At 53.8% G+C, this 27048-nt stretch overlaps 2 protein-coding genes across 13 annotated transcripts in view; one reads left to right on the top strand and one right to left on the bottom strand.

Annotated features, from left to right (window-relative positions):
• The first annotated feature begins 7 nt into the window (after window positions 1-7).
• LOC123928911 (transmembrane ascorbate-dependent reductase CYB561) lies at window positions 8-10877 on the top strand. Of its 7 annotated transcripts, none has more exons than XM_045983978.1 (8): window positions 66-135; window positions 3276-3344; window positions 4800-5149; window positions 7720-7934; window positions 8887-8985; window positions 9251-9354; window positions 9730-9887; window positions 10068-10877. In XM_045983978.1, exons 4-8 carry the CDS (start codon window positions 7730-7732, stop codon window positions 10258-10260), a joined length of 759 nt encoding a protein of 252 aa, XP_045839934.1. In that variant the 5' UTR covers window positions 66-135; window positions 3276-3344; window positions 4800-5149; window positions 7720-7729; the 3' UTR covers window positions 10261-10877. The 7 variants fall into 7 exon arrangements, with proteins under 7 accessions (XP_045839928.1, XP_045839930.1, XP_045839933.1 ...); XM_045983973.1 differs by having other exon boundaries at window positions 7717-7934; XM_045983977.1 differs by lacking the exon at window positions 3276-3344 and having other exon boundaries at window positions 65-135; window positions 4797-5149; window positions 7717-7934.
• A 9-nt stretch (window positions 10878-10886) lies between these two features.
• TANC2 (tetratricopeptide repeat, ankyrin repeat and coiled-coil containing 2) overlaps window positions 10887-27048 on the bottom strand; it is a 375880-nt gene continuing 359718 nt past the window's right edge. For 5 of the 6 annotated variants that reach the window (XM_045983964.1, XM_045983965.1, XM_045983966.1 and 2 more), the window contains 3 exons: window positions 25475-25621; window positions 22996-23096; window positions 13810-21435 (listed from right to left, as the gene is read on the bottom strand). In XM_045983964.1, coding sequence (XP_045839920.1) covers window positions 19491-21435; window positions 22996-23096; window positions 25475-25621 — 2193 coding nt within the window. In that variant the 3' untranslated portion in view covers window positions 13810-19490. Of the gene's footprint in view, window positions 11046-13809; window positions 21436-22995; window positions 23097-25474; window positions 25622-27048 lie in introns of those variants that run through there. The other variant, XM_045983969.1, reaches the window with a different exon arrangement.

The following is a 27048-nucleotide window of genomic DNA, read 5'->3' as shown; positions in this document are numbered from 1 at the left end:
GCGACGCCGTAGCTCTACGCGGGGCGCGGCGGGCGGAACCCGCCGAGCCGCAGGGGCGCGGCGCGGGGAGCTCACCTGCCGGTGCGCGGTGAGGCTGCGCGGCGGGGACGAGCTCCGGGCCCGGCGCCCGGCCAGGTAGGCGGCCCGGGCGGGTGGGTGCGAGCCGAGCCCCGGCGCGGAGCCGGGACGGAGGCCCAGGTGTGCCCGCAGCGGAACGGGCCCGCCCCCCGAGCCGCCGTGGGTCTTTCTCCAGCCCCTCACCCGCCAGCACCCCGAGCCCTCACCTCACCCGCCGCCTCACCCGCGGAGCAGGGCGGGGGGTGAGAGAGCAGGCCGTGCGCCGGGCCAGGGCTGTCGGCCTCGGGCCCTGGGTCAGCCTCCGGGCCAGTCCGCGGAAGTTAAATCCGAGCGCCAGGTGACCTCACGTGTATCTAGGGCCTCACGCCTGATAGTTGGCCATATTCTAGAAACAAGCTAGGCGTGGATCAGCCAACATTTGCTACGACCGTTCTTTGGAAACCTGAAACCGAGACTGGCCGAACTGCTTTGCTGGTGGCGGGGCCTCCCTCAGCCTGCCCCTCTCCTCTTGCAGAGAAGTACCTAGCCAAGGAGTTCCTCGTTTGGGAAACCCTGGCTCATGGGGTTGGCCCTGGTGGGCCCAGAGCTGTGGGCACAGCGGGCACAGAACGGGGCCGAGGGTGGGGGTCCGCTGCTGCCTTTGACGCCTGGGTTAAGACAGAGCCACCTCCCGTCTCCACCTGCTCTTTCCCCCAGGGATCCCGCTGGAAAACCCCCCTCCCGCCCCAGCCTTTCTTCCTGGAGGTTGCCCCTCCCTTACTTGGCAGTCTTTGAGGAGCTGCTAAGTCTCATTAAATGAAGCTCCACCTCAGGACTTCCGGATTCGATTCCTTTGTTTTCATAGCAAATGAAGAAATGCCAAAGCTTTGCCACCTTCTCATGGATCTCTTGATTTCTCTCGTGACATTGGATTTGAGGCAGAAAGTACAGAAAGAAAACTTGTAAATGCCAGGGTGAGACCCACATAGAGAAAGGGTGCTGGAAACCGCCACCACCGTCACCCCCCCCCCCCAATGCAGGAGAAACCGGCTGGACTGGGAGGGGGAACCACCCCTGCCTGCCCCACAACTTCCCAGCCCTGGCCGCCTTCCTTGGTCCGGTATGGGGTGGGGCAGCAGCACCGGGAGGCACCGGTGAAGGAATCGGCCCCAGATCCAGGGGTTTCTGCGCGGCGGGGGGATGGCCGGAGAGTAGACAGAATTGGCATAGGGATTTATGAGAGGGGTACTGCTGTCTGCTGCCTTCTGACTCTCTTTGGCCCCAGACCTCTATGTCAACAACTTCTGATGTGTGACTCTAACCAAGCTGCCATTAGGACCAGATTTATTTTTATTAGATTGTTATCTGAATGTCTACCATGTGGCAGGCACTTTGCTAGGCTCTCGTACATAGTTATCCCTCTTAATTTTTGCTAGGCCAGTGAGTGGTAAGGTGGGACTCGATGTCCCCTATCTCGCTGATGAGGAAGCAGGTCCAGAGAGGGGACTTGGCTTGACCAGGAGCACATAAACAGTAGGGCTGGCTTTCAGATCACATGTGTTTGACCCGAGCTGCATTCATGTGTCCCAGGCACTTTTGCCTTGGTGGAACCCCTCTTCCACTAAAAATAATAACAATTTAAAAAAAAAGACACCCTATATTTTACAACTGTGTTGGTATAAAGCAGATATAGTCCAGGTTGGATTAAAAATTAAAGAATTTTTTTCAACACTGAATTTGTTCTTCCTCCTGATTTAGCAGAAATCTTAACAGTTTTTGTGGGTCCCTGCAAGTATTGGGAACCCTGGACCCAAGCCCACTGTACCTAATGGAGAACCAGGCTCAGTGTTTGACTTCAAGCTTTGCTTCTTCCCGCAGGCTACTTGGGGCCCTGCCTGACACCTCAACCTTCATTTTGCCTTCGATTCCATCACTTTCTAGGATGTTCTAGGGCAATTGGGTTGTCCCCTCCTCCCGGCACTCACCCATCAAGAAAAGCTCTAACTTCTGTCCCCAATATAATCTTCTCTAACCCAATTTTAAAACCCCGCTGCGGACAAGCAGGGCTGTGGCCAGGCCAGGCTGCCTGCTTCCAGGCTCTAGGACAGGCACAGTGTCTGGTCCCCATAATGAGATTAGGCCTGGTGGCCTTTAAATGAAACTGTGGAATCGGGAAGAGAGAGTGATTCTGAGCACTGTCAAGCCCTGAGGGTAGCTTCTGTGCCTGTTTGATTGCATTAAATGGATCTGGCCTGCAAGTGTGGGTGGGAGGGACAGGGTGGGGTGGGGGTGGTGTGTGACTGTCTCAGCCTAGGGTTCCAGAAGCTGCCAAAACTGTCCCCCCCATCCTGTGCTCTGACAGGAAAGAGAGTGGCTGTGGAAGGGGCTGTAAGAGCCTCCTCTGCTTCTAAGACTCCGGTCTGCCCCGGTGGAGGAGAGCTTTGGGGTGGAGAATGGCAGCTTCCAGGCCCTTGGTGCTGCTGCTTCTGCTCCCGGAACAAAGGGAGCAGCCTCATTGGGAAGGGAGAGAGAGAGTGTTGTCACTGTCTGGATTGGGAACCGAAGGCACATGATTCAAAGGCAGCTGCTTACTAGGGAGTGACTCCTGACTGATTTCCAAGTTCAATTGATTTCCAAGTTTGCACATGCAAAAATGTGTTTGTGGGTGTGTCAGTTTCCAACCGGAGTCAGTGAAATGTGCTCTCTCTCCAGCATTGGAAGTAGGCCCTCCTTGGCCAAAGATAGGTTGTCCGTGATGTTGAACCAAATAAGCTGTTGTTGAAGGAATCTTTCAGGTCATGTTCTGTAAAGCACAGAACCACTCACTGCTTTGTCTTTTTTGTGAATCTGGATTTTTCACCCTTGGAGCTTACTGACTGTGAGGCCACCTGGAGGCAAGACACATGCCTGCCTGAGGCAGGATGGTTTGCTTGGTGTGAGTTTTCTTGCTTCCCTCATGCTTGGGCTTAAATCACTTTCACACTGAAAGGAAGAGTGGAGGAGACAGCTTGGGCTTTCGTAGTTCCAAAGGTCATTCTTTACTGATGGTTTCCTCTTGGACGCCTCATCACCCAGATGCCTAGTTCCCAGCAAGGATGGGGCAGGGGAGCTGCCTTTGGAGCAGCTGATGTGAAAATCTCAAGAAATGCCTGGTTTGCCCTCCTGCCACCCCCTTTGCTCTTAACTGCCTGTTCCCATCTTGCCTCCTTCTCTCCCAGGAGAGCCGGCAGGGGACGCCATGCTAGATGCGGTGATGGGCCTCCCTTAGGAGCCTGGTTTCCTGAGAGGTGAGGGACACAGGAGGACTGGCATGGGACAGAGAGAGTCTTCTTGGTGCTCTGGTTCAAAGTGACTTCTTTGGCAAGCGCGCGTTCAGATCGTTGATTGCTTTCAGATCCACCCTCCATGCTGGGCAAAGCCACGCCTCCGCCCAACGACCAGCTGCTAGGGCAAGTCACTCCCTGTGTTAAAGCAGGTGGATAGTGGCAAGTGCCCTTGGAGGCCTGAGTTGAGCTTGCGGCCTGAATTCTTAACACCCTTTACTAAAAAATTCCGCATCTGCTCTGCAGCTTGTCTGCAAGCTTCTCGAAGGCAGGGCTCACGTCTTACCTGTATAGCTCCATCATCTGGTAGTCTCACCAGCATACAGCAGGTGCTCGATGAATAAATGCGTTGAGTAGCTATTTGTGGCTGATAATTTGGGGCGTGTCATGTATCCTCTTTGAGCCCCAGTTTCCTCCCCATTAAAGTGGGACAACACTCCTATTATCCTAGTGGTATTGCGAGAGAGGTTAAGCGAGAGAAGGCTGAGCACAGAGGAGGGGGCTTACAATCAGCGGGGAGCCATCCTCCCAGCCACACAGGCAGGCCTCTCCGCTCTGCTCCAAACAGCATTAGGGTTCGGACTTCTGGGGAATTCAGGATGGGAAATTGCAGTGCAGAACGTTCAAGCCCCCCATTTGGTGGTTTCGGCTATCCCAGAGTGCGTCTCCTTTTCAGCATTACCAGCCACTTCTCCAGTTCTCAGCGGACAAAGACTGGGTGTCGTGCAAGTTAACTCAGTTCCGACACTGTTTACCTGGAGATCGCGTCAGAGCCCACAGGTTAAGGGTTCAGTCCCGCAAGACTGCTCCCCACTTCAGAGGCCAGTTGCAAATCCAGGCTCGCCCCTGTGGCTCCGACCCACCGGCTGTAGATGCAAAGTTCCCCTGGCCTTCTCCCCGGGTTCAAGTAATTTGCTAGAGCAGCTCACAGAACTCAGTGAAACATTCTACTTAGTAGATTTGTTTGAAAAGGCTATGACTCAGGAACTGCCAGATGGAAGAGGAACATTAGGGCAAGGTCCCGAAGGTCGTGAACGTAGGAGCTTCTTTCTATCCCCGGGGAACTAGGGTAGCCGTCCTCTGGGAAGCTCCTTTTGGATTAAACTGAGGCTTCATTACTTGGACAGGGTCGATTAGATCAGTGGCCATTGGCGATGGAACTCAAATCCCCAGCGGAGAGCTCCTTAGAGGTTGAGAGAGGGTGGAACGGAAGGTTCCAGCCGTCAATCACGTGGTTGGTTTCCCTGGCGACCAGCCCTCGCCCACAGGTTATCTAAGGGCTCGTTAACAAGGCAGGTTTCTGGGGTGGTTGGGAAATTCCAAGGGTTTTAGGAGCTCCATCCTATATACTCCTTCTTCTAAGTCACAACCTCACAGCTCTGCAGAGACCCTCGCTTTGATTTCTGCCTTTCTCAGTAGGAGGCTGGCTGGCGTGGCCACGGAGTAGCTCCGAGATCGGGGAGCGACAGTTCCTTTGCTGCCCTGAGCTCCTGCTGCTGTCGTCGGTCATTCAGCTTGGGCTGCGGAAGCCAGGCGCAGAGCACGTTCCATGTGTTCTTTCTCCTTCAGAGCTAATCAGGTTCTGACTGTGCCCCGGGCGTTCTGGGGATGAATCTAATAAAGGGGAGGAGGACTGAGAACAGGTGACCCGGGGACAGCAGCTGTTTGGTAGATCTTTCCTGTACGAGTCAGTGCAAGACATCAGATCCCGGAGGAGATCCAAGGAAGAGCGGGACGCGTGGCCCGCCTTGCGCGAGCTCCCAGGGCAGGTGAGCAGAGGGGCGCAGGCCAGCTTCCCGGGAGGCAGACCGCCGCCGGGGTAACTGAGCCCCGGCCCGGCTTGGCGGTGCAGAGGACTGGCCAGAGATGAATGAGATGCCGGGCTCAGGTTGTGGGCCGAGGGATGGCGGGGAGGGTGAGTGGAGGAGGTGGGGAGGGTGTATGCGAGTGGCGGGGAACAGGGAGTAAGGCCGGGAAGTGTGAGGCAGAGGGCGGTAGGGGAAGCGAGAGTCTCCTGAGTGCATTTGGTGAGAAAACCCAGTTGGGAGCTGGGGTGGTGTTACAGAGGTGGCATTTCCCCAGCAGGCGGGGCGCTGTTTGTGCGGGGTGGGGTGGCAGGGGGGTGTAGAGATTGGAGCAGAAGCCCCATGCCCTGGCTGGGGTGGTGGCAAGGAGGATGGCCAGGAGGGAAGTGATGGCGGGGGTGGGGGGGCAGGGGAAATCCTCCAGCATTCGGTGGCCTGTCTCCACTGACCGCTCCACGGATGTCAGGGCCCGACGGGGCGGGGGGTGCAGCCACATCGGCTACGTGCACGGACAGGAACCGGCTTGGTTGTCAGGGGCAGATGAGTTGACTTTGGACCTGCCGCGTTTGGAGTGTTGTGTGGGTTGTCGGTAGAGGCGAATGGTGGGTGGCTGGAAATGGAAATGGGGTTTGTATTTGGGGGAGAGCACTGAACGGGCCGTACATTTAGGAGTTACCTGTAGAGGTGACAGATACAGAGACAAGCGTTTCAGAAGCAGAGGGTTGTTGTCCGCCAGGCCTTCTGGAAACAGGTGTTGCTACCTGCTGTGGGAGTGTGTTTGGAAGATGATTTGATAAAATGTGAAAAACCTCTGTTTCTCCAGTGAGGAATTAATTAGACACATGTGCAAAGATGATCACATAGCCTGGTTTATTTAGTGAAAAACTAGGAGCTAAATGTTGAACAACAGGTTCAACAGGTTGGTTAAAGCACGGAACAGCCGCAGCCTGTAATCCCGTGACGTCATTGAAACGATGGTGTAAAGTAGATGGATTTTCTTTGACGTGAAGAGATGAGTAGGACCTACTGTGACGTTAAAACAGGTTAGAAATCAGTAAGATTCTGTTTCTATAAAATAATGTATATATTTCTAGACAAAAGTGATGTAAGGACACACATGAAAATGCTGATTACTTGTAATTTTTTCCTTTTTTTTTGCTAGTCTGCATTTTACTGTAAGAAGTGTGTATTAGTGACACTCCCCACTGCCACTGACTTTTTTTGATGGTGAAGTTGCCAACATTTTCGGATATGGCAGAGAGAACTGGGGGGTAACCTCCCTAGTAGTCGTTGAAGACCAGGCCGACTGGACACAAGTTCTTGTGCAGAACAGAGGAGAGAAAGAGCACACGTCGGCTGTGAGCAGGGGACCATAAGCCTGTTAGGCATGTCTCTGCTCGGCTGTCTTTCCCTGGGATGTTTCCAGCAGTGCTAGGCGAGGCCAGGACTGGGAAGGGGGAGAGCACCTTTTTGTGGGCACAGGACACCCCAGCGGCAAGGCAAGGCGGATGGAGGCCATCTTTGTTTGTGCCCAGGCTGCTGCTCCCTCCTGGGTGTCTGGGCCAGGGCTGGGCTCTGGGTCAGGAGAAACATCCAATTCAGGGTGAAAAGCTGGCACGAGGCCTTCGTCCTAACCGGTAGGGGTTGGGGGGGCGGGGTGTGGAGGAGACTACCAGAGGGGTGGACTGGGCAGAGGAGCCAGGAAATGCGACACACACACACACACACACACACACACACACACACACCCACCCAAACCTCCTGGAACTGCCATTTTCTCATCTGTAGCATGGGTCCAGTAACTCCCTGATTACAGCCCCACGCAGGCTCACCGGGAGCGGAGTGACGTGTATGAAACACACCAGGAGCCCTGAACGCGAGGTGCTGTTCCCTGTAGGGCTCATTTCTGGTGACTTTAGTTTTGGAAGCATCAGGCCAGCGGGAGTGCAGATGGGCCTGCCCTGAGCAGGGTGGGTGGGGGAAGAGGCAGCCGCAGGGGGAACAGGCTGCTTGGCTGCTCCCATTGCCCACGTGTGTTGGGCGAAGCGGGGTCCGAGCACATCCCTGCTATAAGCAGGGGACTGCGGTGGGGGGGGGGGGCAGGACTCCTCTTCATCTCGGGCGGCAGGCTTGCACACTGGGGCGGGGAGTGCACCCGATGGCCTTAGGACACACTTGGGGGACAAACGGTGAGGAACCCTGTTCGTTCGAGGGATTTCCTCACTTCTCTGTCCCTCCTCTGTGAAGGCCCCTGAGAAAACCCAGGGCCTCGTGAAACTGAACGTAAAGCCAGGTGCAGGCTTCACACCTGCTCCCACCTGAATTTGGGGGACCTTCACTTGCACCCTCGTGGCCTCTCTCCGCCGGTGTCTGGCCTGTCTCTGGGGAAGCGGGGCACCTCTGCCGACCCCACTAGAGACTTGGGGTGGCCGGCTTTAGCACAGGGGCCTGGGGGAGGGGGGGAGAGGGGCTTGGCCTTGGGAGGCCAGGGTGTGGCGTGTGGTGCTCTGAGCTGTCTGTCTCTCCTCCAGCAGCTGCCGCAGCATGGACAGTCGGGCCGGCCTGGCAGCCACGCCCGGAGCGCTGCCTTACTACGTGGCTTTCTCCCAGCTGCTGGGCCTGACTGTGGTGGCCACGACGGGGGCTTGGCTCGGTCTGTACAGGGGCGGCATCGCCTGGGAGGGCGCCCTGCAGTTTAACGTGCATCCGCTCTGCATGGTCATAGGCCTGATCTTCCTGCAGGGAGACGGTGAGTCCCGCTGTGCGCCTGGAACCGCTCCTGAGAGAGGCTGTTTGCACAAACACTCTTGTCCTGAGGTTGTTCCACAAAAGACAGGAAGGAAGCTGGCTTAGAGCCTGGGGACACCAGGCATCCAAATCCAGGGGCCTGAGGTGTGGGGGTGGCAACTCCTTTCCTACTTGTCCTGGTCTTTCCACAAGAGCATCCAATGGTGTGTGTGCTGCTTAGGGCAGGAAGCCCAGGGTTTGGGCTATGAGCTGAGGCCAGCTTCTATGGGGACGGTTTGATATCGGGAGAAAGAGGGTGGGTTTGAGTGTGAGCGTGTGCGCGCGCGTGTGTGTCAGGGGTGGGTGATGGACTTGGCAGAGCTGAAGCTCCTTTCTGAAGGAGGGGGGCTGTGCTTGGCCCCCACTTGCCATCTGTGGCCTTCTCCTCTGCTAAGGAGAAGTCTGGATCTGTTTGACCCATTCTTCCTAGAGGTGGTCCTGGTGACAGCCACTCCTCCCGCAGCAGCCGCTCCGCAGAGGCATTCCCTGTGCCACCTGGGTCTGTCTGGCTCAGCGCAGTGACCGGGTGGGGAGTGAGCTTCGGACCTGGGGGCTCCCCGTCTCCCTGTCTCGGGAGCGTGCTTGGTAAAGGTCGTGAGTGTCTGCTCAGGCTTCCATCCTGGACTCTTCATCATAGCTAAGAGGTGAACGCAGAAGCTTGGTGACACCTCGGCATCACTGTGCGATGACCCTACCACACACACCGGACAAGGAAGTGATGGTGGCCGGGGCTGCTAGGGGACACACATCCGGGGACCCCTGCCAGGCCCCATGGAGCCTTGTTTTCTCTCCCCTTGGCTGTGGCTGGAGGACCTTGACAAGTCCGTCATTCTGATCGCCTCCCCCAGCCGAAGGGTGTCTCCTTGGTGCCGGTGGCAGGCCGGCCTCACGGTTCCTTTCTCGCCCCCCATAAGCCTTGCTGGTTTACCGGGTCTTCAGGAATGAGGCCAAACGCACAACCAAGGTCCTGCACGGGCTGCTGCACGTCTTCGCGCTCATCATCGCCCTAGTGGGTGAGTTCCGGGGCACAGGCGCCCCCTGTCCCCACCTCTGCTTTGGACTTGGGGAGGGAGCTGCTTGATCTGTCTGCTCTCCACTCCAGTTCGGTTACGGTCCCCTCCCCGTCTCTCCGCCCCCGTCCGGGCATCCCCGGCTGGGACACTGGGTGCTGGCAGCCACCGAGCTGGGACCAGATCCCAGAAGTGCCAGCGAGTCGGGTTTCCCTTGGGTCACCTCCCCAGCAGCCCTGTCCTCATGCGGCCCCTCTCTCCGGCCCAGGCGTGGTGGCGGTGTTCGACTACCACCGGAAGAAGGGCTACGCGGACCTGTACAGCCTGCACAGCTGGTGTGGCCTCCTCGTGTTGGTTCTCTACTTCGTGCAGGTGAGGCTTCAGCCCACCGCGACGGGGGGCTGGGGGCGACACGGGTGTCCTACCAGGGCCCACTTCCGGGCCGTGTGCCTGAAAGTGAAAGAGGTGCTTTAGCACCGCGGGCGGCCGCCTGCGGACTCTAAAATGGGTGCAAAAGCCAGGATTTCCGGGCGAGGGTGCCTCGGAGCACGTCTGTGTGGCCAAGGCCTGGGGCGCCGCGGCGGGACCTCCGCCCCGGTGCTTTCTGCGGCCGCACCCAAGCTCTTAGGGTGGAGGGAGCCCGACAGGTGGGCGCAGGGGTTCTGCTTCCTTGCCTGTCGGCGCGTCCTGGGCTCCGTCAGACGGATGGCCAGCTCGGTCCCTGGCAGCCCCCGCCTTTCCTCGCAGTGGCTCGTGGGCTTGAGCTTCTTCCTGTTCCCCGGAGCTTCGTTTTCCCTGCGGAGCCGCTACCGCCCACAGCACGTCTTCTTCGGCGCCGCCATCTTCCTCCTGTCCGTGGGCACCGCCCTGCTGGGCCTGAAGGAGGCGCTGCTGTTTAAACTTGGGTGAGCGTCGTCCGGTCTGCTGTCCCCCGAGTTAGCGAGGCCCTGGTTTTCCTCCGGGGAGGGGACGGGCGGGGCTGGGGCGGGGATACCAGGCCGCCTTTCTGCTGTTTCTGGGTGCGGAGGGCGTTTGGTCCGACCGTGACCCCTTGGGGGGCTTCTCCCTTCCGCTTCACCCCGCAGGGCCAAGTACAGCACGTTTGAGGCGGAGGGTGTCCTGGCCAACGTGCTGGGCTTGCTGCTGGTCGGCTTCGGGGTGACCGTGCTCTACATCTTGACTCGCTCTGACTGGAAGCGGCCGCCCCAGGCGGAGGAACAAGCCCTTTCCATGGACTTCAAGACGCTGACAGAAGGCGACAGCCCCGGCTCCCAGTGACGGCCTGTCCTCGTCCCGCACGGAGGGCCTGGCTGTGGCTGGCCGCCGCAGTTGGGGGGGGGGTGTTGGGTAGGCGACTTTCCCACGCTCTGTCGCCGCTCTTCTGGCTCGGCGGCTCCTGGCTAGGGCTGGCCGGTGCGGCGGGCGCGTGGGGGCAGCGCTCCGCTGTGGGCTGTAGGGCTTGGCTTCCTCCGCTTTCCCTCCTTGTTGCTGCTCTAGAGTCCCGTTAGTCTCGCACAGACCCCGGCCCTGTTGTCACCGTCACCCCCTCCACTCGAGCCGTTTCGGATAGGGTTTTGGGTGGTCAGTCCTGGCTACAGAAGCACAGATCCTTCAAGAACACGCAGAGTGGCCCTCCTCTTGAGGAGCGGATGCTGGGCCGGGTCCAGGGGCTGCCAGGAGCACAAAGCTGTGGGAGAAACTGGGGCTTAGTGACAGGCCTGGCAAGGCCGAGACTTGCTTTGTGAAACGCTGAATTCAGACCAGAGCCCCGTCCGAGTAACACGTGGTGAGAACGGGCCCGACTTTGGCAGCGGAGCAGGTGATATTATGTACAGACTATGCTGGTGTCCAGAGCGTAGTCCCCTGGAGAGGGGAGGGCGGGCCCCTGGGAAGCTGTGGAGCTGTGGCTTGGGCCCAGCCGCACTCTCAGCCGCCTTCTCTCCGGGCCTCAGCCCCAGGACGGCTCTGCCGGGAGAGGGCCAGGGCCCAGGCTGGAGACAAACTGTCCTTGGCGGCTGAGGGCCACCGAGAGAGGAGGCCGAGATGGCCCCCGGGCAGGCGCGCTGGGCTGCTGGCGCTGGGGTTCGGCTCCGCGTGGGGCTGGGGTTGCTGGCGGCCGCCAGGCTCCCCGCCCTCAGCAGCTGGCTTAGGCGCTGCTCTTGCTCTGACCTCAGGCTCGGGGCTTCTATCTTTTTTTTTTTTTTCTTTTTTTTAGAGCAGAAGGCTTCTGCTGCTGCTGCCCTGTTCCAGGGAAGGCAGGGCCTCCCGCTTCTGTGCGGAGGAAAGTGCCCTCCTCCCCGCCGCGCCCCTCTCTGCGGGCAGTTGGGCTGCGCGGGAACCAGAGCGGTCCTCCCAGGGGCCGCCGAGTCACTCTTTGGCCTCAGCCTCGAAGGAACGTGATTAGAGCATTGACCTTGTGCTTCTTGGACTCGGTGAATGCTCTCTCCTTGTTTTCCTCATGTTCTGGGCTTTGAGGAACATGACACAGTTTGAGACCGACGCCGGTTACGTAAATGAAGAAATGCCAAGAGCTTTCCAAACCTGACCGCTGTTCCTTCCATGGTTGCCTTTTTCTCGCCTCAGCGCTGCCTTCAAGAGAGGGGTCAGCCTCCTCTCGTGCTCCGGTTGCGAACCCTGCATTCTGGCCTTGAGCCCTGCCTCCAGCGATGCCACTTCAGCGAGCAGGGGGCTGTGGTCCAGGGCCCTCCCCAGCAGGGCGGCCCAGTCCCCTCCGAGACCCCTTCCATGCTGCAGCTGGCCTGGCTGGCCGGGGTGTTCGCCGGTGACACGGCGCGCTCTGCCCGCACCAGGGCCCCGTCCACCACCCCCCCCCCCCCCGCCCCGGCACACGCCATGTAGCCAGACATTTTCACGTGCAGAAACGTCCCCCTCGGACAAACCCAAGTGCAATTGTGTCTCTCCCTTGCCAGGACGCCCCAGAGAGAGACGGAACCTTAGATTTGTGGTAAAAACCTGTAAACTGGTCTGTTGGCCCAAGTGTCTGTTGGATGATTCTGGAGGCCCCCTGAAAGCGCCCCACGTGGTTTATTTCACTTTGCCTGTGGCCAGTCTTCTTTGAAGTGCCGTGTAGCGTCGGTGTAATGGATGATTCAATAAATGTCTACAGCATATCTCTGGCCTGCTAGCTTCATTTACTGTGGCGACAAAAGGGGCTGGTGCTTCTAGAAGAGTCAGATACAAGGTTAGTTCTCCCGGGCTCGACAAACGGAACATCCCCCTGCTGGGCACAGGAGGTAAAGCGATGCGTGCTGTCAGGACACAGGCTTGGAGATGGCCCGGGGGCCGCTCGGTCTGTGGACCCAGTGGGGGAGAAACCGTTTTCTCAATCCGGAGAGAGTGGCCTGGAGGGTGGAGCCCGATAAGGGCCTTGGTAAGAAGTTCTCCCCCCAGTAACTTTCTGCCTTTTAAAAATATGTCTCTTTATTCCTTCAGAGGAGGAGCAAAACTTGGGGGACAAGTGGAGATTTTACTTGAGAGCCATTCCCGAGGCCCAGGCAGGAGGTGCGTTTATGGTGAAGTCGGGCGGGGTCCCACACGGGGACGCTCTGTGGGCTCCACATGGGCACGGCAGTGAGAACACTAACAGGGCCCTACAGCAAATCCTCTGGTGCGTGATCCTCGGGTTACATGAATCCTTCCTGATACTGACCTTATTCTCCATATTCTTGAGAGGTCTTTGGTTTGGTGTCTGTGGAGTCTGTCTCCTGAATCAGGGCTTCTGTGTGAAGCTTCATTTGCTTAAATGCATGTAAAGCACATGGCTTGGTACACATCACGAGCTAATGGCTCGGTCAAGATCACAGCTGGCTCTCAGTGTGAGGGCGGAAGCCCCTGGACCCCGTGAGTGGCCCATGTCAACTCTGACTTCTGTGCTCGCCTCTGGATCCAGGGTCTCCGTGTTTGGAAATATTCCAATGATCCCAGATGTGAAGGAGACGCCTCCACCTTCACCGGCTCAGGGTGTCCCTCACCTGACTGGGTTTGGAACCCCTTGAGGTCTCAAAGGTTTCAGACCAAGCAGGTGGTTCCTTCCAGAGTCCTCTCCTGTCCTCTTTGAAGATAACTCTGGCATCCAGGCTGGGGTAACTGCGTGCCTGGAGTTTTCCTGCTTCCCCGGCTCTGGCTGTTTTGGGGAAATGGACATAGTTGCACAACAGGGATGTTTGTTCAGCACAGTGTGGTGTCTAGAGGAAGCAGTCTCCTTCCTTGCTCGTCCCTGCAGTAGACAGAGCGGTACCAGCGAGGAGGAAAGGCTCCCGGACTCTGGGCTGGCCGCTTTTTAAAAAAAGGTCCCCAGAGTCTCCAGCCGGTTTCAGGAAACCTGCAGCTTCTCCACTTATGGTGCAGCCGCCTAGCTCTCTGGCTGGTAAGGATGGGAAATTCTGGCCAGATTGCTGAAGAGTAAATAAGCCAGTGGAAGCCGTGGGCTTCCAGCTCTGACCAAGTTCGCTTGGGGAACTCTAGCTAGGGCTGTTCCCTCCCCTCCCCTCGGGCCTGCAGCCTCAGCTACTAAAATCAAACAAGACACCTCTGTGCTCCCGTGGTTTGGCACTGCCCCAGCTCCGAGAGGGGTGCCCAGTCACCTCGCTGAATGAATACGAGCCTGGAGGGGTGACTGTGCATGTCCCACGGGAGACCAACCGGATCACCAGGAATCTGGCCTCCGCCTTCACCTTGGGGGAGGTTCTCGCTGGGGGAGGCTCAGCGAGGTCCCTCCTTAGCACTGCGGGACCGTGAGGGAAGGGCAAGCTCCAGGCAGCTCTCGGGAGGCGCACGGTACCGGAAGGAGAAAGCACCACAACACCGTGTTTTTCCAAGTGTTACCCTTTATAAATAAGTACATTTGCTTTCATACATACAGTTCATTGTACGGATGGCGATCTGTACACATGGGCAGGAAAATGCATTCATTTAACTTTTCACATCTATCTCACACAGCTCACATGTACAGACAATACAACTGCTCAAGCAAGTACAGCAAAGGAAAAGGTCTTTCCTTATACACAGGGGGCTAGATGCCTCTGTTGGGTGTGGGACATCCCCACTGCACGAGTTCACAACTGTGTGGTGTTCAATATATCGGGAGAGAGAACAAACATGCATTGGATAATATACTGTACAGAGAAAGTCCTTTACATCTGAGTCATAGAAAACCTAAAGGAAAACTAAGTGCATTAAAGCTTTTTCCAGCAAGTGTCTTGAAAGGACAGCAAAGAGGAGGAGGAATCAAAATCATATTAGTACAAATCACTCTTTAATTGTAGACTGTACATGTCTGTACTAATTAAAATCATCTTGGATTTGGAGGAGACAGAACAGAGACGGATATGCTGCGCTAAATGGAAAGGAGGCCATGCCTGAGGATGGCACCTGCCCTGAGCCCGATGAGGAACTGGCCCCACTCAGCAGGAATCAGCCAAAGGAAAAAACAAAAACAAAAACAAACTGGAACAGGAAGTGTAACTTACAGGATTTCCAAAATAACCTGTGAATGAAGGAGAGATCTGGAGCCGGCATTTCTAACTCTTTTTTTCCAGTCAGCTGGTACACAATAAGGCAGGTACATTCAAGTACTGAATTTCCAGAATTTACAGTCTGTCTGGTCCTGGGGACCCAAGGGATGGAGTGGAGTCCCCCTAACCAGGTTAGTGGTTCTGGTTCTGGTTCTGGTTAGTGATTAGGCAAAAGAAAAATCCAGCCAGTAAGTGCTACAAAAACACAGCAGCTAGGCTCCTTCCTTTCCACGGAGTAGGTCTGTCTGAGAAACGAGTGACGCCCGCCTGCATCTAGATGCGTTCAGCTAAAACCTGGCAGGTCAGCTTCGTGGAGAGTATCAGAGTCGGCAGGAAGAAGTGAGATGACATGGGTGAGGAAACATGAAAGTAACACTTGATTTTTGGTGTCCAATTACGCATTCATTTGGTACTGACTTTCAAAGCTCTGACCGTGGCCATCGCATGGCCACAAGCATCTCAGGGCGGCTCAGCAGCTGTGAGGCATTGGACACCAAATGCAGGTTACCAACACTTCAGCCCTTCAGTGGTCTGTTATAAACGGAGTTGATGAAGACCCAGTGATTATTCAAGTAGCTCTGCACAGTGGCTCTACCGTTCCCATTGTGCTTGTGTCCAGGCCCCCAGCCAGCCGCCTTTTCTGGGGAGCAGCCAGAGCTGAGTTCAAGGCATTGCATGGTGAAGGTTTCCATGACACGTCTTTGTAGGTAGCTCTTACCCCTAAGCCCTTTGTTCATTGTTGTTAGTCATGGTAGATGGTCAGTCTGGAATTCCTAGAGGAAAAGGAGAAAAAGCCACACCTCCCGACGTGCATGCACCGGGCAGCACGGGCCTCGGTGTGGAAGCAGCAGCAGGCTGCCTCTGCAAGTTGGCTTCTTGAGAAGTGGGCAGCCCAAGGACAGACAGGGTGGGAGAGGCCAGGACAGGGAGGGGGGAACATCCTGCCCCCCCTCCCCGCCCCCCAGGGGAGCCTGTTCCATTTTGTGGCAAAGATTCGGTGAGCAACTGGTTTTGTTCAAGGCATTTCTGCAGTAGAAAAATAACAATTTTTGAATCAAACCAGCCAACTGTGATATCTCTGGAGTTATAAAAGTTGGAGGCCAAGAGGAACTGAGAGGGATGCTCACGGGAAGTGAAGGAGGCTTCCTCATACCCACCCATCCACCAGAGCAAGGGAGTTCTAGTCAATTCTCCCATCCTCTGCCTGCCTGGCTGAAGGTCCAAAGCGGGTCGTGTTCAAAGACCTTTTCTCGCCACAATGGGCACAGATACTTGAAGACCCCTCTGCAGGCCTGTCCCCTCCTTCCTGAACCCTCTGGGCCTGCCGGCTGCCCTGGGAGAGGCTCCTCCAGGGGAACCTGCTGCCATTCTTTGCTACCAGACAAGCCTGGTGCAGAGCCACAGTGACACCTAGTGGTAGAGTATGGTTGAAGCAAGGTGACGTCCACATAACCCACTGTGTAGGACTAAAATCTAAGGAAAATACTTATGGATATTAAATTAGATACTGGTTAATTTTTCTATTGGGTACATCTCTGGAATATAAAAATACCAATATTTAGAGAGGGGTTCATAAACTACTATACAATATAAGGACCGAGGATACCTTTCTCTAGGCTGTTCTGTTTACAATAATTTAGGAAAAGTGTTTTTAATAATCCAGGCTTAACTAAATTAGCAAACTTGTGTCTCTGGACAACGACCTGGGGTACTGTACATGATTCTAATTAGTGGAATTTTCCTGAGCCTTCGAGTTTAAGTTAAACACATCTAGAAAGAGGGGCACATGGGAAAGGAACAAGAAGGGTTTGTGCTCTATTAACTTGGGGCTTTAATAGTGCACGTCTGCAACCCAGACGAGAGACAACAGCAGATACAAAATGGTCTCCATTTTGTCCATGCCAAATTCTCATGTCACACAGGGTTTCCCTTTACTTTGTAAATAAACATTGATTTTTAAATTGTTAATTGTGTGCCTTACTGATCCAGTAAATAAAGTAACCACGTCTCAGGAGTCCCTAAGAAAATTGCTGGAAAAGCACTTTAAAATCACTGCAAATATTTTTTTGTATTTAAAAATTCTTAATCTTTTTGATGCTTATATACAACAGTTATTTCTTGTGCTATAAATGTTGTGATCCACTGCTTGATTTCTTTCCTTTTTTTCCTTTTTTTTTTCCCTTGAAAGATACACTAAAAGACAAGAGCGGTTTTGCTATTTTCTAATGAAGACATTACGCACACTTAAATATCCAGTATTTATCAGAGTTACAAATTCAAACAGTAAAGTGCACCCATTTATAGACATGATGTGACGGGAACCCATTAGTGCAAGAATTCTGGGTGAATGAAACGTACAGTCTGGTGAGAAACCTAGAGGCTGCGGTTTGTTACCACTGTCTCCATTGCAGGGTGATGTGAACTGGGTGAGTGGAACTTACCAGGCCCATCTGAAAAACTGCCCCCACCAGGAGCCAGACATCGACTCAGCGAGTGTTGCCGGGGAGAGGCCATCTCGGAGACGCGGTACTAAGACCGGCCCATGGCAGTGAAGTAGTGCAAAGGGCACGGGCCGTCCGCCTGCAAGAACCGGTCGGTCTCCTGCCCCCAGGAAGGCCCAGTTGGCGTTTTCTAGTCAAACTCAACTGGCACCCAGCAGTGATATTCACTCCCTCTTACAATGGCTAACAAAGAGGCTGCATTTTGACTGTTTTAAGTGTTTTGCCCAATAAGGCATAGACCCTAAATCTCCGGTTTGTCCAGGAAAGCCAAGAGAGACCCTGGGGACAAGCGGCATCAGGGCCGTGTTGGTGAAATGCAGAACCCGCTGGCTCCCAGAGAGAGCTGAGCGCAGGTCGCATGTATGGTGTTCCGAATAAGCAGGGGCACTTCTCTGACAGACGCAGACATTGTTCAGAATGTCGCAGCAGCATCTCGGTGAGAGGTGCTTAGGAAAGGGAGGAGATGCCAAGAGCCCCCTAGGGCTGAGACCTGGACAAAGCGGGAGCTGGGCTCCTGGCTGTAGGCTGGAGCCACAGCTGGACATTTCATCTTCCCAGTGAGAGAAAGAGGGAGAAGGGAAGGGCCAAGACACCGGGGCCCACCCTGGGCTAGCTGAGTAGGACACAGTCCCTGGGCGCTGGAGAGAGAGGAAAGAGTCTGGGTCTTGAGATGGCCCGGCTGTCTGCTTCTAGTACAGAGCCAAGTCCTGGCCTGTTTCAGGCTTGGGGGCAGAGGGGCCCATCTATTTGGCAGAATCTAAATTAGTAGAGAAATGTTTCTGATCTCAACTTCATGCTCCCCATGTCTTAGTGATACTTTCAGAGGACACTTACAAACATGTCTGGTCGTATCTGGATTTTTGTTCAGGAAACTGCCCTTCCAATAGCCCTTTACTAACAAGAGCAGAATGATTCTTAATAACAGAGAACGAATTCACTTTTGCTTCAGTTTCTTAAGTTTTCAGAGTTGACGTGCCATCAGCACCAGGCCTGTGCTAAGGCTTTGGTTTCAGTGTTCTTGCTGTCCACCTCATGCTGGCCTCAATCACGCAAAGGAGAGGTCAGCAAACGACCTCAAGACATGGAAGAAGGGTGCAGGCTACCCAGGTCAGAAGACCTGCTGTCTGTCTCATGTGCCCCCACCCAGGGCTGAAAGGGGTCCGTGTTCTCCCTGAAACATGTTGTAGTTTCTGGTTTTCAAAGATTGCTCCCCAAACACTCCTACCTTGAAAAAAAAAAAAGAAAAGAAGAAACGATTCCTAAAGTAACAGATAATGGGACTATAGATCTCAAAATGGAATCAGATGGCGTCTGGCGCAGGGTGCAATGACCCTGGGTGCAAACTTCAGGAATAAAGTTACGGTCCCGAGAGAATTCAGTTTGCTTCCCAGAGAACCAATTTCTTCACTACACCGTGTGGGCTGCAATCGGAGGGCCGGTGGAACCCAGTCTGGTTCTGAGCGAAGACCCCACTAACAGGATTAGGGTACCACTCACACCTCAGCAAGAGTTTGCTTTCGTAGAGTATGATGCTCAGTGATCTCTCAGGCGCTAAAACGCAGACTTCTCCAAGACAAAGATTCTCTCTAGCCTTTCAATGAGAGTCCAGAACAGTCTTTCTTCCTCTCTTTTCTATGTATTTATGTAGATCCCCCCTGCTACCACCCCTGGAAAATCAGTAGATTTTTAGTAGTTACTGGTTGGCTAAAAACCTGGAGAATACCTCTCAGTAGATTATTTAATAATATCCATGATTCTCATCTGATTTCCTTGGCTGAGTGAAATATTTAAAGGGCTGGTTGTTTTCTAAATATTCATAAAATGTTTCAAATAATTATATTGTTTTTTTCCCCTTCCAATTTAATAGACCTGTTTCCTCTCTTTCTCCTGGATCCTTTTGCCCCCGTACGAAGACCAGCAATAACCTAAATGAACATTCTAGACCTGATGACTGCAGGGAGCTGGCAGTCCAGGGGAGGAGACCATGGCACGAGAATGCACTGGGGCTGGCTATTTGGATAACACCGGATAAGAATGCGAAGGCAAAGGGGCGTCATACTCTTTCTAAAGTTCCTAGAAGAAAACAAACGAGAACACCTTATTTTTGTAAAAAAGGAGAAAGACATTCACACAACAAGAACATCAGTGAAAGCGATTGTCTCCTGGAAAAAGCTGACCAGTGTGTCTGATCTCCCTGGGTTAAAGCACACGGCACAACAATCTCCTCGTTGGCGTCGGAAGAGAGGGAGAGCGCTTGTGGCTGGGGCACAGACGGGAGGAACTCAAGTCCTGGTTCGCTGGAGGCCAGCTTCCCGGTCGGCTGCATGCAGAGAACTCCAGCATGTGGGCTGCCACCTCTGAACACCACACAGAAACTACATGAGAAATTAAGCCAGAGAACTACCTCAAATGTGGAAACCAAGCCTGAAAATGTGCAGTGAAAACATATGGGTCTCACTCCAACAAACGTCTTTTAAACATTAGACTCCACAAATGGTCTCTTTGGTTTGATAGGGGATGTCTGCCCTTGTCGAGAGTCCCGGGACAACTGCCTGTACAGGTTGTCCTGGTATGCCTGAGCCACAGGGAGGGTCCGAGCCACCTTCACATCGGGGTACGAGGAGGCCTGGCCGACTCTCTCCAAGAGGTCTCCGCGGGACCCGTTGGCCAGCATCCCATGGGGGCTGTAATAATCGTCCTCCAGCAAATGGCCATTCTGTGCATTGTTGGTTTTGTTATAAAAGGCAATGTTGCTGATGGATGATGGTGGGCTGAAGGACTCAGGCTGAGGCAGGTTGCCTGGAGACGTGGGACTGAGAACGGTATCCACGGATGACACGGCCCAGGTCCGATTCTGCTGGTGAAGGTGGGGGTACTGTTGAGTCCGGGCTGTTTTATCTATGATCCCCATGAATGGTGTGGTCCTGGATCGGGTGGGCTCGCTGGGATAACCTCCCTGAGTGGGAGACACTGGGGACAGCTCGTCACATGACCTATCATATGCCGGTTTCAGTGGGATCTCCATTTGCTGAATCGAGGAAGACGGCCGGAAGGTTGGAGTGAGGTTGGAGGCTGATGAGATACTATTGCTGGATGGAGAGAAGCGGAGGCCTACGCTCTGGGAGTGCAGCAGCGGCCTGGGAGTTGGTGGGTGGGGCTTGATCTCGTTCGGGTTGACGCTAATAGGTCTTCTGATTAAATGCGACACGTCAGGGGAACCTAGCTGGCTGGAGGAACGCTCCAGATCTAGTTTTGAGTGGCAGACTGGGTAGTAGGATGCCGACTGGCTACGTCCAATCTGTGGCGTCTGGCTGTATCTCATACCGCCTCGGTATGCCGAGGAAGGTCGCTGTGGAAGGTCTTCTTTGGTCAACCCTCCGTGCTGACAGATGGCGCCCGCACTCAGGCTAGCCTGGACATGCTGCACGGGTCTCCCGTCTCCTACGATCCCCCCAATTGACCCTTGATAAACCAAGCGGCTCTGACTTACTCCCATGTCGCCTTGGGAAGACTGGTACTTACTAGCCATCGAGTGGGCTACTTGGCCATAGGCCCCTGTGGAGATGACGGTGCTGGAATGAACTGCTGAGCTGGGCTGGTTGCTTCTCACAATCTGGGCCTTGGCAGGCTGTAGCCTGAGCCCTTGCTGGGGAACCGCCACAGGGAGCTGAGGCATCTGGTAGGGCCGCTGGGTCATTTTGGATAATGGAGATTTTGGTCTGCCAGGAAGCTGACTCACATTTGTGTTTTGCTGATAGCGCACGGGGGAGCCCGACTGGGATCTGTAGACACTCATGCTTTCAGCCGGAGGGCTGGCCCGATACTGAGGGCCTCTACGGAGTGGGGAAGGGGGAGGGCTTGGGTATTCCTTGCCCTGTCCTCCCACGGGCGGGGGGCTGAAGCGGTAAGACCCGCTCTGGTGCGCCGGGGAGGTGTGTGGTGGGCTGGGCCTGTAGTGGGAGTTCTGGTGAGTGGGAGAAAGAGCGGGGGAGGTGGACTGATAGCCCTGTCTGGTGGGAGAACCTACGGAACTGCTAGAACGGAAGTCAAAGACCTGATGCGAGCCAAGTGGTGAGCTGGAGATGTAGGCTGAGTCCCGATGGGCTGGGGAGGATGGCGGGCTCTGGATTATCGGGAGCCCCTGACTGGGCCGAGCCTCAGTCTGGAGGCCAATGGAAACGTTTTCAACATCTTGTTCCAGGTACTCCTCCTCGAATATATCCTGGACAGAGTAGAGATCTTCGTGCTGCGGTTCGGGCTCCGTCTCCTCCGGCAGCGGCGGCTGTGGCGGCTGCTGGGGCGGCGGCTGCACCTGGCGGCACTCCTCCTCCACTCGCAGCAGGAGTCTCTGGATCTCACGGTTGTTTGGACAGAGCTTGATGGCCTCGTTCAGATCCTCTAAGGCTGCTGCAAACTGTCTGCTCGACAAAATGTAAACACAGGAACTGGAGTTATTCTGAACCAATAGGAACCACCAAGAGCTGAGAACGCGGTCACTGCTGCAGAGAACTGAGGGGTAGCGTCTGTGGGAGTCTGGGGTGGGGGTTGGTTTCGTTTGATTTGTAAGGGAGGGAACAGGTAGGCTGTCATTCTGGAAGAGTCCAGAATGCTTCCTTAGCCTGTTTAACCTCCGTCTTCCTTCTGGCCTCTCTGGGATTAGCAGAGAAGTGGCCCCATTTTGTCAGTCCAGCCAGGCCCTTCAGGAAGATTCTCTTTGTGCCCAAAGGCACACCAGGCGGTATGTGGGTTGGGTGGGGTTGTCATTTACAGGGTCACTGTCAATTAGCTTAGGAACAAAACAGTAACTACAATATTTAAAAATCTTGCTGATCCAGCATAATTTTTTCTTTACATTCTCAATATTTTGGCCCCAAATTTCAGGCCTGTTCCATCCTAGGCAAGAAGCCCGACTTCTGCCCTTCTCTCCCCTTCGCCCCATAGCACTGTCGCTCCTCCATTTGGCTACATCAGAGCTGGGCAGGTCTTAGGCTCACTGACTAGGCAACTCAGATCCTAATTTACAGATGAGGACACGAACTCTCAGAGACAGTTCCGTCTTCTCTATTAATAATCACCCTATTAATCACTCTGTTAATAATAGTCCCTCAATAATCACTCTATTAATCACAGGAAAGGGGCAATTGGCCTTGTTGGGAAGGCATTCTCTGGGGACAAAGAGAATTTGACAGTTAAGCTTCTGTAAAGACTTTCTTACCCCAGCTAGTTAAGACTAATGCTATCACCCCTGTCATCACTAGACTTAACCCGGGTTTGGTTTTTTAGGACTGTATCCCCTGCTGGCCACAACAGTGTATGTGAAGCAGTTCTTTCCCAGGGAAGAGTTTGGGAGAAGGGTGGGACACTGGGCAGGAGGCACCGAGGACAGTGACAAGTTATCCAAAGATCAGTGATGTCAGGTTCTAGGTCTCTCTGGACCCCCTGTCTCCATGAGGTGGTGGTGGTGTTGGTGTGACTTGGGTGAGGAGGAGATCTGATGCCACCAGACCTGAGGAGTACTCCAGAAGGAAGACTAAATAATCCAGGGACTCCTCAAATTCCACCAGAAAAGGGGCACCTGTGGTATAAGTGACCCATCCTACTTTTCCTCCTAAAAGGGCCAGGAGGATGTTTTGCTTAAGTGACCTCCTCTTAAGTCATTGGCGTCTCTCTAAGTTGTCTGTTCCAGGGGTTAAAAAGTGATTGAGAGATGGCAGAGGCTTCTTGGAAGAAGGTGCCATTCTCCAGCAATATGAAGGCACTTTCCTCCCAAAGTAAAATGTTCTAGATCTCTGTAGCACTGAAGATTTGCCAGTCTCAAGTGGAGTTCTGTGCTATGGAAGCCATCGCCAAAGCAAGTCCCTAAACATCCTCAGGGAGAGACACATTTGGGTACATATGCCCCAGGATGGCCTAGGTTGGCTCGGCCAGATTTTCGGAAAAGAGACCTCTTGCTCGTCACCCTCTCTCTCTCTCCTCACCTGCTGCTGCGCTTTGCCCTTGCTCTTGCATAGTAAGCTTCATAAGATTTCGGTTTCAGCTCCAGGGCCTTAGTAGCAAATTCCTCCGCCATTCCAAAATCCTGTCATTACAATAGGTGTGCAAATGAGTCATTGGAGAGATATGAAAAATAGACAACTTGGGAATAAAACAGATTATATGTACATTTCTTTGACATTTATGGATGGAACACCTGGGATTCTCGACATGCCTGGCACGGCTCTAGCCATGTGGCCCAGACCGGGAGTTGCTTCTGCTTTTGCCCTGAGAGGCCCTGCAGTAGGTCCTGGGAATTTATCTGCCCAGGAGCATTAAAATACTCTAATGTGCCTTCCTTCTGCTTTTCTAACGAAGTTCCTTCTAGGCCAGCAGCCAAATGTGAACCCAATGAAGCTCCTGAAGTTGGAAACCTGACCCGTTGTGACACGTGTGTGTACGAGGCAGACACGTGCGTCACTCGGGGCCTCGCCCTACTCCCCAGCTCCCTGTCGCACCCGCTATTCCTCTGCTTCCTAACGGGCGAGGGAGGGCCAGTGGGATGAGGTCTGTGGAGAGGAGAGCTGCATGGACCAGGGAGACTACCTGGGGTCAGGGCGCCCGACAGACTCGGGTTCAGTCCTCCAGCTGACCCCATAACCCCTCGAAGGGGTGGCGGTGTGCCTTCTCATCCACGCCTACTTCACAGGTGGGATGAAGTGTGAGGACGCATTTGAAAGTCCCAACACCATTTCCGGCACAGAGCAGATGCTCAGTAATGGCCTCTCCCTTCTCTTAACTGGGTCCTTACTTAGAAAACATTGAAAACAACAACAAAAATAAAGTAAGAGAGGGCCCTGGCTGTGACTGGGGTTTGTGACAGATCATCTCTTGGTCACTGTGGCTCCTGAGAGGAGCATGGTCTCCTGAGAACCCTGGGGATAGGGACCTGCGACATACAGCCACGGTTTTAAAACTACCCTTCCGTACTAAGCTAAAAGGAGTGTCCTTTCTCTCCTTTCATTCGGTGTCCAAGCCTTAGGACAGCATAATGACTCCTGGTGACACGCGTGATTCCAGGGGCAGAACAAAGGCCTGCAGCATGGGTGGAAACTAAGCAGGAAAAGTCACGAGCCCTCTTGGGCTGAAGGAGACAGGCCTCAGGAGCGTCGTCCAGTGCAGGCCGCGGGAGCTGACTGCCACCTCTTTCTGAGCAAGTGGAGCTGGAGAGGGAGTGTTCATTTTATGGGAGTCATCTTCTATCGCTACTCTCTTTCCAATCGTTAATTTTTCCTTTCTCTTTTCAACAATCATCGTTTCTGGCAAAATCAGAAGGCTTTTAAGATTGGGCTGGGAGCGGCTCCTGAGCGTTACCTCATTCGCACTGGCTGGAGCCCTGGGGGACCCTGGGTGCTGCAGGTCTGGTTCTGTTTCAGAGAAGAGCCTCACCGCCTTCCCCTGGGGTGTCCCCTTCCCACAGGAACCGCTACCCTGTCCACAGTCTCCTCGGCACCATGGGGCAACTCCGCCTCTTCCGGCCACAACTGTGTTCTCTGGGCCATCAGGGCTCTTCTCGTTGCCAGGGTTTAGACGGAGGCTACGAAGGTCGTACACACAAACAGCCTCTCTGGAACTGAAGTAGACCTCTCGTCCCTGCAGCTGAAATCTCGCTTCTGCACAGCTGGGCTCTCTACTCATCAGCATCCTTTTTTTGGGGTGGATTGTTTTTAGCTCCTGAGGAACTGTGAGACCTCAGGTGGGGGATTATCAGAGGTTCCTGACATAATCTCATCTATTCCCAGTCTCCGAGAGAGGATTCTTGGCCTGGGAGCATCTGCATGTCTGTGTGTCATGGGAGCAGTGGCTGAAGGCATCAGACACCGTTTCTGCATGGCAGGCGAGAAGGACCAAGGACTATTTGGGAGGTAACAGAGGACCAAAAAGAGTTCTAAGATTCCCTCTGTGACACGAAGGGACATGGCATGCTGGAGTAAAAAGATGAGGAAAGGAAGTGAAAAGTTCAAGATCAGCCTTTGAAATAAACCTTGAAGTCCATGGTCCTGAGTTCTCTTTCCAGCCCTTCCTTAAGAGACTAGGGGCCTACTAGAAAGGAAGGGAGTGACTACAGTTCATATCGAATTGCAGCTGGAATTCTAGTGACCACTGCTCTCACATTTTCCCAAAGACCAGAAAACTGCCTTGGGGGTAGGAGATGATGATGATGGCATTCCAATCACTTTCGGTGGGAACTAAAAATTCAGAAAGCTCCAAAAGTGCCCACAGCATTAACTTTTTTACAGTTTAAGATACGGATTGTACTTAGACTTGATTTCTTTCAAATTGCAAATGTCAGTGCTCTGTGAAGGACAACCAAGTTCCAAATGGGGCCGAGAACGATTTCAGGGGCCTGGTTAAGAGCCAGAGAGTGACATGGATGGTCAGCTTCCAGGGTTGTAGGAAGCAGCTGGGGGGAGAGGGACTTACGTTCATTTTCCTGCGACATCGAGAGAGGTTGAGGAGGAGAGACACCTTTAGTTCCCGGAAGGTTTTCAAGTCCTCACCAAACCCTTCTCGAGGGAATTTCTTCAGGGCGTACTGGTAGCGCTGGGCAGCCTCCTTTACTTTACCTTTCTAATGGGGGTAGAAGACGGCAAAACACATCGTTGGTTTGCTGAGCAGCCGAGGAGGTCTGGCCCGCTCCCTTCCTCCTCTCTGCAGTGATTATTAAGTTAGCCCTCCCAAACGCCAGCCTGGGGAGTAGATCTGGCCCTGCTGGTGAGAGAAAAGGGTCCAGTCTTTTCAACAGGAAACTCACCTGGCAGGAAGGGCAAGGTTGAAGGGGATGCCCAAGACACAAGCCAAAGAACCAACACCTGGAACCCCCAACTTCCTGACCGGAATCCCAAGAGACTGATCTTGCTCATTTCAAAGGAGCTTTTTCTTGACCTGATTTCCCTGGGACACATACTATTTTCTAGTCCCAACTACTCCACAGTTATTACTCCTTCTTCACTTTCGATTTGCCTGGAAAACTCTTCCTGTTTGATGCTCCTCCTCGCCAGTCCTCTAGAAGAGGTCATGCTCTTCCTCACAAAGGAGGTGGGAGCTAGAACAGTCTAGCTGTTGCTTCCCTAGGCTCAATGCATAAAATAGTTGCCAGTGTCCCCATTTTTAGAAAAGGCTTAGGGTAGGGTGAAATTAGTAGAGAAGTTTAAAATTTGTGTTCCATCTGTGTAGGAGGGATTTTCCAAGATGAAGTAAGTCTAGGACCAACTTAGGGACCTGGTAGCAGGGGCCTTGAATTTTCCTTACATTCTGTATCTGAAAATCTATCAGCTAATAAATAAATACTTATATACATATACACATAAATAAATAAAAATAAAACAAATGAAAATCTATCAGCTGGACTCAGAATGAGGCAGGAGGCATCTCCCCTTCATTTAGCCGATCTTAATCTGTTCCATTCCTTCTGTGCAGCTGCACCTCCATCAGGGAGCCTGATCGTCTCATGTTCTCTTCAGCATCTTTCCTCACGGAGAGATCTGGAGTCTACCAAGGTAGAACTCTGCCTATCCTCATTAGGAGGTAGGACTCTTTTTGTTGGAATATGAGAAGTTATATTATAGTCAGGGCTTAGATTCTTGAGACCAATGTTATCCCCAAGTCCATAAATATGACACCTGGAGTAATGAGGCCCTTCTTGGAAGTCATATGAAATCCTGGGAGGGTCAGGACTCAAGTTTCCTAGAAGACCAAGATCCCTAGATTGTCATGACTTCCACACGGAGGGTCCTCAGGAAATACAACTCTTCTCCCAGGAACTCAAAACATTCCTTACACAGGGGTGGGTGAGAGGTGGAAATAACGCGCTTCATAATCATCTCCCATCTTTGGGCCTGACAGCTCAGTGAGGCTGGATTTATGTTTACCTTTAGGAGAAGAGGATGCCGCTAATCTTAATATAACCAGGTAACCATGACATGTAATGTGCTTTGGTTTTTTTTTTTTTTTTTCTTTTTAAGTAATCTCTGCACCCAACATGGGGCTTGAACTCA

This window comes from Meles meles, chromosome 18 (assembly GCF_922984935.1).
Source record: "Meles meles chromosome 18, mMelMel3.1 paternal haplotype, whole genome shotgun sequence".
NCBI lineage: Eukaryota > Metazoa > Chordata > Mammalia > Carnivora > Mustelidae > Meles > Meles meles.
The sequence above is the reverse complement of the archived record's forward strand: the minus strand, read 5'-3'. Positions and strand labels throughout refer to the sequence as shown.